This window comes from Setaria italica, chromosome IX, assembly GCF_000263155.2.
Source record: "Setaria italica strain Yugu1 chromosome IX, Setaria_italica_v2.0, whole genome shotgun sequence".
Lineage (NCBI taxonomy): Eukaryota > Viridiplantae > Streptophyta > Magnoliopsida > Poales > Poaceae > Setaria > Setaria italica.
Window position 1 is genome coordinate 690,606 of NC_028458.1, and position 8,796 is coordinate 699,401.

General features: G+C 44.9%; 1 protein-coding gene across 1 annotated transcript; it reads left to right on the forward strand.

Moving 5' to 3' along the window:
* Positions 1–4,699: 4,699 nt before the first annotated feature.
* On the forward strand, positions 4,700–7,072 carry LOC111258493 (DNA-directed RNA polymerases II, IV and V subunit 8B-like). Its single transcript, XM_022829845.1, has 4 exons — positions 4,700–4,772; positions 5,557–5,714; positions 5,999–6,141; positions 6,942–7,072. Exons 1-4 carry the CDS (start codon positions 4,700–4,702, stop codon positions 7,054–7,056), a joined length of 489 nt encoding a protein of 162 aa, XP_022685580.1. The 3' UTR covers positions 7,057–7,072.
* Positions 7,073–8,796: the final 1,724 nt, after the last annotated feature.

Genomic DNA, 8,796 nt, shown 5'->3' on the forward strand with positions numbered 1-8,796 from the left:
TTTAAAAGAGGGGGGGGGGATAGGGCGAATATCGCCCTCACGGGAATTAAACAAACAGGACCAGGATGTGATACCGGAATCTGGCTAGTTTTCCCATTTCCCTGCCCAAAAAGTAGTTGTCCCGTCAAAAAAAAAGTTTACAACCTTAAGAAACCGGTCCTTTTTACATTCAATTGGATTGCAATTTCCGGGACAAGCACGCCAATCAACTGGTATTTTTACCCTTCCCCTGATACCCTAAGTCTACCTCAATTGCATGTTAAAGCAAGATCCCACAGGTTTGGAAAAAGGATCGATAAAAAACGATGGGGGGTGGGGGGGGGGGGGGGGGTGGAGGGTGGACAACGGAAGCAAGCATGCGCAATTTACCCAATATATGCATCTACATGCCGCAAACAAAGTACCAGACACGTGAACAACGCAAAAGGTGATCGAACAGTAACAGCTATCAAACAAAGTTAAAAAAAAAGTGATGACTCATGCAAGAGTACAAACAAATCTAACGCGTCACAGACAGGCGGCGCGGCAACAAGACGCGAGGATCTTCTCTAGAAGATTCGAATTCGCGGACGAAGCGACATTCGCAAATCGGGAACAAGGAAGAGCAGCAAGGCGCAATCGATCAATCAGTAAGATAAGATGAACAAAATGTCTAGAGAACACGCGGGAAGAAAACCTGGTGAAATGCGGCGAGATTGAACGGGCCCTGATCCGATTGCTTGAAACAGGGGCTACCAAGCGGGGAATGGTAGCTCGATCGAACCCCGAGGAAAAGTGGAGAATAAACAAACTGCAATTGGCACTCAGACTCGCATCGAACAAATTCGCAACAAACCGGGCACTACATCCATTTCAGAACGAAATTGCTAGGATTCGAGTCCACCTAGCGAGGGAACGACACCGCATAACAGACAGAAGGAACAATCCGCAGCCTATGGAACGGAGGCAGTGCTTCCTTACCAGCGAGCGTAGACCCCGATCCCAGCCCGGACGGAGGATCTCCACTGCCCGCCGGCGAGGGGAGGAGGGAGGAGAAAGAGGAGAGGTGGTGGGGATCGTGGGCGATAATTTGGACGGGACGCCACGAGAAATTGGGCAGAGGAGGAGGACGAGACGAGACGAGACGAGAAGATATGGGCGGCGAGGCGATGGTGGGGACGGGGGCCGCGCCGCGTGGGGCGTGATTACCGTGGTGCCCCAGGGCTTTGGTGGTTATTTACGCGGGGCACCGGGAGGGTTGTGGCGGGGAGGCGCCCGAGTGGATAAGCGCGACGAGGGCAGCTCGGTCATTTTGGGGGGCAGCGCGTAACGGCGTCGGGCTCCCGCGCTGCCGCTAGGTACAACCACCGTGGTACGCCTAAACTTTTCGTTTCTTGGAACCTTTCTTTCTTGGCAAAAAGGGGAGCAACAGTGGCCAGTTTGAAAACTTGACCCGGTTTGCCTCCCGTTGGATTCTTCGCTTTCAGACGGCTCATGGTTTTGTTCGTAATATTGCTCTTGCACAGGTCGCAGGTGCAGGGTTCGCTGACACGTTAGTCGTCCGATCACCCCTCGAGCTGTGAATAGGGCGTGTGTATATTATGTGCACGGGTTACATATTTTGTAAGATTGAAAAAAATTCATACACATTGAACCTTTAATTTTGCCAAAGGGAATTTGTGGCAAGTGAAAATTAGAAATTTTGATATTTCATCATCCAAATATAAAAAGTTTAAAAGTCAAATTGAGTAAAGATCTAATCATAGGTTGGATGTTACTAGTTGGTGGTTCTCAAATCAAATAACAAATGCCATATTATTTCATAATTAGTTGTAGTTCGTAATTTTCTATTGTCTAAATATTGTTAAAAACAGTCTACTCGTCCTGTAAAATTGTATAATCACCGTACACCGTTTAGACCGTGTAGGATCCATTTTACCGTGTAATGGTTAAACCATGTAATTACCGTTTTGACTGTAAATTGGTCGTCGGGGCTAATCCACGCGCCCCTTCGATGCTCGCATTGCATTGCTGCTGCTCTGGCTCAGGACGTTGCAGCAATGCGCAGACCCAGCGGTGCATTGGAGCCAGGGGCAGCGGAGACGGAGTGACGGCTGACTTTCTGGAAGGCTGATCCGATGTGCTGGGAATTTCTGTAGATATTTTCCTCCGTAGATGTGTAAAGTGTGCAACCTGTGCCGTGTTCAGTGCCGCCATGACCATCAGCTAATTTTGTTTATTCCTAGTATGATCACGGCTGCAGTTTCTAGTACTTCCTCCTCCATCCCAAATTATAAGTCGTTCCAAGAATCTTGAAGAGCCAAAGTATCTCAAATTTGACCAATTTTATATGATAATATAATAACATTTATGGTGTCAACTAAATGTCATTAGATTCTTCATCAATTATATTTTTATAGTATACCTATTTGATGTCATAAATCTTTATAATTTTCTCTATAATTTTGGTCAAACTTGAGATGCTTTGACTCTCCAAGATTCTTAGAATGACTTATAATTTGGAATGGAGGGAGTACCATCTGCACACAGTAGCAAATAGGAACTTGGTTGCTCACCGGTGGTGAGTGGTGATGGGGGCAAGAAAATGAGGAAGAGAAACGGGGAGAGGAGAAGAGACTGACAAATGGACCCTATTCACAGGATATAATAGACCATTCACAGCAGAACAGTTCGAGTCACACCATCAGCTAAAGATGTAGAGCGCGCTCCATGTTTTTTGGAGCACGAAGGTGGAGCTGCTCCATGATGGAGTGAGTCTCCCGTTTGAACCTGGGCTCAGACATTTATATATTTTTTTTCTTCTCTCGGCTTCTCTCCTGTTATGCCTTCTCAATACTTTCCAGACTAAAAAATACAAAAAAGGGGGGCTAAAACAGGCCATGGGCTGGGGCCCTTTTTTGAGATGGCCACGGGCTATTGGGCCACCACAACATCCGCCGGTGCTCTCTCTCGCCTGACCCGGGCTAGCTAGCTTTTGAGCTGGATCAGAGATTTTTTCGGGCCGTGCTAATCAGCGCTTGCTCGCTAGGAGCGCCGCGGGCGCGCTATCTCCGACAGCACACGGTTTTCTTTTTCAGAAAGCATTTCCCCCGCGACTTTTTATTTTAGGAAAGCAACAACTTATTAGCACAACTTTTACGCATATTTTTTTCAGATAACTTCTCATAAGATAACTTTCGAACACAACTTTAATGATACACGCAACATTTATGCATAACTTATGAACATAATTTTCATTCATACACACAACTTGCCTTTTGAAACAACTTATTAGAGACAACTTTTGAGTACTATTTCCACAAGAATATTATCCACAAGACTTGTCACGTAAAGTTTGTGCATAAGTTCACCGTACAACTTCTCGAGACAACTTTTTTTAGCACATTTTTTCTAAAACATTTGTCAAAGAGACAACATCATATAAAGTAAAAAAAAAACCTGATCCGCACCGGCTAGCTCCATCCAGTTTGACCCTTTGCCTTTCCCTGTCTTGCATGTTCTTCCTCATTATAATGATCGTGTTCGAGACTTGCTGTGATGCCATCTATCACATCTTTCATGCAGGTAAAGGTTTAAGGGCGTCTATTCTCTTCGCCGCATGGGCGTGTCGCGCCTCGACCTCTTCTACTACCCCACGACGCCACGAAAAGCAGAGCAGAAGAAGCTGGATCTCCGTGACATGGAGAGCGTCCGCCTCCCGGGCTCCCGGCGGCGAGGCTGAGGTTCCACCCGAACCCATCCCCGGACGTACGCCATCCACCACAAGTGGAAGGTGGACTGCTTCGGCCTCTCCGAGAACAAGATCATCTGCACGGACAACTGCGGCCTACGTCCTCGACCCGGGCTACGAGAACAGCCCGGCGCTGTCCCACGCCGTGCTCGGCGGCGGCTCGCACGTCTGCGTCTCCGCCATGGGCAGAGGCACACCTACTGCCTGGACACGGCCACGGGAGAGTGGAGCTGCTGCTCCGGTGACTGGACGATGCCGTTCTACGGCAAGGCCGAGTACGTTCCGGAGCTCGATGTCTGGTTCGGCATCTCCGACCAGGATTTCCTCCCGTGCGCTTCCGACCTCTCCTGTGCCCTCGACGGTGAGAAGCCGGAGCTACGCGGCGTGTGGAGGAACCTGTTCCCGCCGCCTGAGTGGGAGTCTTTCAGGTCGACGCAGATTGTCAGCATGGGCCGGAAACCTTGCATTGGGCTATTGGGCTGCGACTCGGTCTCACTCGCATCATGACGCGTATTCGCCGCCTCCCCCTCTTCATTAAAACCACGCCGCCTTCGCCTGCGCTAGGGCAAAACTGCGCTCCTCGTCTCCTTCGCGCACGCCGCCGGCGCCTGCGCTAGCTAGGGCAAAACTTGTCCTCTCGCCTCGCCGCCCGTGATCCGTCTCCCGCCCCTTCTCCGGTGAGATTCGTTTACTTACACCACGCCTGCCGCTACAGGTTCCTAGCTCGACCCGCCGCCCTTGGACGTTTCGGTCGCAGCAGCCTTCAGTTGACAATGGATTGTTCACCTCCGCCGCCGTTTCAAAAGATGCGTTTTGTGTGTGATTCTTAGTTGATTAAGATCGTCTTCCCTTTGCATGCGTCCCAGTTGCCTAAGTTGATTTGGGTGCATGGACATGTTTGCTTATGAATCATGTTGAATCGGATGTGAGGTTTTAAGTATAGTTTCTATCCTTTTTTCTGCAGGGAAAATGGCTGAGCACCTATTTGATGACACCTTCGTCGTCAAGAAGCTCGATCCTGATGGTAAAAAGTTTGACAAAGGTAATGATTTCCTAGTGGCTGCCAGGATAGATTATTCCTCTGATATTTTCTAGGGCAGGGCCGGCTGACGGATTGCACTGTTTTTAGATCTGTGATATAATTGTAGCCTCGGTAGTAGTGTGATGCAAATGAGCAAATCATAACTTGTGTTTCTTACAAAGAAACTCCTTGCATTGCTTGTATAGTTCATCTTATAATACGAATTTCACTGTCGCAGCATTCATGCTTCTGTCGGAGGGAAACAAAGAGTTGATGACAAATTTATGATTTCATCTGAGTGAAAATGTTAGCGTTCCTTGATACCTATACGTTTTTCTCTGGCTATTCTGCTGCACCTTGTGCTCATTGTGTGATTGGAGCGGCGCAAATCATCTTCCCTGTTTAAACCCTAGGATCCCAGCTGCTGTTTTTAAGCATCTTCTTAAACAATGCCTTCATATTGTTCTCATCCTGAAAATTTCCTGCTGTCTCCTACCTAGCTATAGCATGATCTTGTTGCAAAAAATTAAAATTTAAAGTTGCACTTTGCATCAGAATAATATGCTTACAGTTGTTAATTATCGTTAACAACTATACGAATGTTGTGATTTTTAATTGTCTCCCTACATGACATATATTGCTTCTTTCTATTTTTATACCTGTACTATCAATAGTTTAATTCATGGTTAAATTTTCACCTAAGGTTGATTTTGATGTCCTTTTTGCTAGTATACTGGTTAAATTACGATGCTAACTTGTTCAGTCTTGTTCTAATATGACCTCATGTTTTTTCTCCTATACACAGTTTCTCGTGTGGAAGCTATGAGCGATGATTGTCGTACATATATGCAGTTAGATGTTGCCACAGAGGTTTATCCTATGCGTGTTGACGAAAAATTTAAAATGGTTCTAGCTGAGACTCTGAATTTGGATGGCACTCCAGATACTGGCTACTTCACACAGGTGAGTAACCTAGCAATTCTATGAATTAATTTACATCATCCAATTTGGCTTCTAATGGTATTGGCTGGTACAATGGAGCATCCAATTAAGAATGTAGTTTGGGTTCATATGATATATATGATGCTTGGAGTTTAATGGTATTGGCTAATGCAACGGAGCATGCAGCTAGGGATGTGTTGGGTCCAAATGCATTATATCTTTAATGTATACTTAATTGTATAAGTCCTGATGAGGCCATGTAGAGCTCTAGGATATATAAGTAACATAAACTGTCTATTTTTCAGGCTGTCGGAGAAACTCTCGCTGACAGGTTTGAGTATGTCATGCAAGGGAAGGTTTACAAAATTGCAGATTACGCCCCGCCCAAGCCCAAAGAAGATGCAGACACCTCCAACAAAGATGCAGACACCTCAATAGATCCTAAAGTGTATGTTTTCCCAGTTTTCCTGATCAAAATGCATTTTTTTTATGTCTTGCTTGCTACTACAAATTACTCCCTTCTTTTTATAAGGCATGCTTTTCATTTTGTCAGGGCAAGACTTTTACCAATAATTATTCCATTAATATGTTAGTTGTGTGATGTAAATTGTAATCATAAATATTTTAATAGAATCTAATAATGTCACTTTAGGGTCATGAAAATTATAAATTAATAGAGTAGTTGTTGATCAAAGGCTTGTCATATATAACGGAACGAAATAAGCTTTGTTGTTTCAAATGGAGGAAGCAGTAAGCATATACGACAGCTTGCAAATCTTCACTATTGATATCTGAACTAAGAATAGAAGGATTTCCACATTGTCTGAGCTTATTAAAGGGAACACCTCCATTACCAGCTTCATGTTTTTCATGGTCATAAGGAAAATGTGGCCATGTATCCTGATGAAGCCCATGTGACGAATCATGCTTGTGAGAGATTTTGATCCCTCAAAGGCAATTCGGCCAAGTACTTTCAACATGAAAAGGACTTAGATGTCCCATCAGCAATAATTTATCTGCACGTTCTTTTCATTGGATGATAGCAATTACTTGGATATAGATATGGAAGGCTTCTTTAAGACCACTTCGGATTTTTTTTCCTATTATGAAAATGAGTAAAAGTGCTCTTATTGATTTGTTTATTAAACCTTCATATCAATGTACAGTCAAATCTTCTTTTTGTATAGTCAGTTGACATTTTTTAAATTAGCTATGTTTTCTCATGCACTTCTTTTATTTTCCTTTCAGGGAGGTTTTTGCATCATTCGGTGGTCTCCTGATGGTGCTCAGGAGTGACCCTTCCTTTGCTGCCCCCTTCGAGCTGGACAAGAGGGTTTTTCTACTTATACGCAAGGGGCCGTAGAACTACATTAGGAACGTGCCAACTCCATAATAGTATCGTCTTGGTGGTAGTTTGCTTCAAGGCTATAGGTGTTTAGGTCTACTAGTTTTATCTTGTTAATCCATGGTGCCTGTCGGGACGGGTGAATTGAAGTCTGTGATATGGTATTTTTTTTAATTTACTTCATCATGATGGTATCTTCGTGTTCCCAATTTCTATCTGAAAAGACTACTATGCGCATGTGATCGATGGTTTTCACTATATCCAAGTCTATGCTGGATTCGTTTCTAGGTTTTGTACTCGACTGAACATTGATTCCGCCAATATGAATAATGGATATAGTCAGATATCAGATAGCCACGTCTCCACGATGAACACGAAGGTTTGATTTTATTTTTTTTTAAAGAGCAGGAGGGGTGAGGTTTGATGATGTCATTCTGCTAATAAAATGAGCATATATCCCATATTATATTGTTGTTGAAGAGAAAGAAGATACTTTGGGCGTTCCGCATCATCATGCCAAATCAGAGGAGACTGATGAGTGACGATGAAGGAATCAAAGTTAGACTGGCGATGGAGGTTTGTTTGTTCATCACTTTTCTTGATTACATGAGATGATGACATATGAGCAATGGGTTGAATGTACATTGATAGTTTAGGACCGTGGCATTAGATTGACGTGCCATGTTTGATTTCATACTGTATATCTACGAGGGAGCTTATGGCAATACCGCCCCTCGTACTCACCGCCACCATGGCCACCGCGGCGCCACCACCGACCGAACACTAGCTTCCTGGGCGTCAACTGTGGCACGCTGGGCGACAACCTCCCCCCGCCGCGCCGCGGGATGGAGCTCGCCCGCTCGGCTCCTGCTTCGCCACTGGAACAGCTTCAGTGAGGACTACGGCGGCTGCTAGCTACTTCGGCGGTCTCGCCATGGAAACCACTGTTGATTCCAGTGATGAGTACTTGACTTCGGTTTGCACGCACTACTTTCATTTAGGCTTTTTGTGTCAGTGGGGCATGCATGCTCTTTGTTCATCACATATGCGCTGTTCCCTTAGCATTTAGCAAACACACACCAGAGCATGCATAATTTTATGCAGAGTAGAAATAGTTACACATCAAAGGTATAAATCAAAACACATATGGGCGGGATCCAAGATGCCAAGAAGAGTGAGCTTATTTTCCCCTTATTCTTCCTCCCTTGTCTATCTCTTTTCCTTCTTCCTACTTTTCTTATTCCTCCTCTACCTCTACATCCATGGCTGGGGTAGGAGGCTCTAGCCCCTAGCCCCCACGTTGAAGACAGAATGCAAGTGCGTGCACACCGCCTCGGCAGCTTGCCGCTCAAGCCCGTGAGCCATCTGGTGTCCTACAATAGCTTGCTGCTGCAGTACCAAGTTGCTCGACTGCAACTCCTGAACCTGGGCCTCAATGCTCTCACGAAGCTGCAACTAGAGAAGAAGGTCCCGTTTTCTTCCACTGACTTATTTTTAGCACCCGTCACATCGAATGTTTAGATACTAATTAGGAGTATTAAACGTAGATTATTTACAAAACCCATTACATAAGTGGAATCTAAACGGCGAGACAAATCTATTAAGCCTAATTAGTCCATGATTTGATAATGTGTTGCCACAGTAAACATTTGCTAATGATGGATTAATTATGCTTAATTAGGCTTAATAGATTCGTCTCGCCGTTTAGCCTCCACTTATGTAATGGGTTTTCTAAATAGTCTACGTTTAATACTCCTA

Coding starts and splice junctions, on each gene's coding strand:
- LOC111258493 (XM_022829845.1), top strand. CDS start 4,700: ATGGCTGAGCACCTATTTGATGACACCTTCGTCGTCAAGAAGCTCGAT. Junction 5,715..5,998: donor ATACTGGCTACTTCACACAG/GTGAGTAACCTA, acceptor TCTATTTTTCAG/GCTGTCGGAGAAACTCTCGC. Junction 6,142..6,941: donor ACCTCAATAGATCCTAAAGT/GTATGTTTTCCC, acceptor TTTTCCTTTCAG/GGAGGTTTTTGCATCATTCG.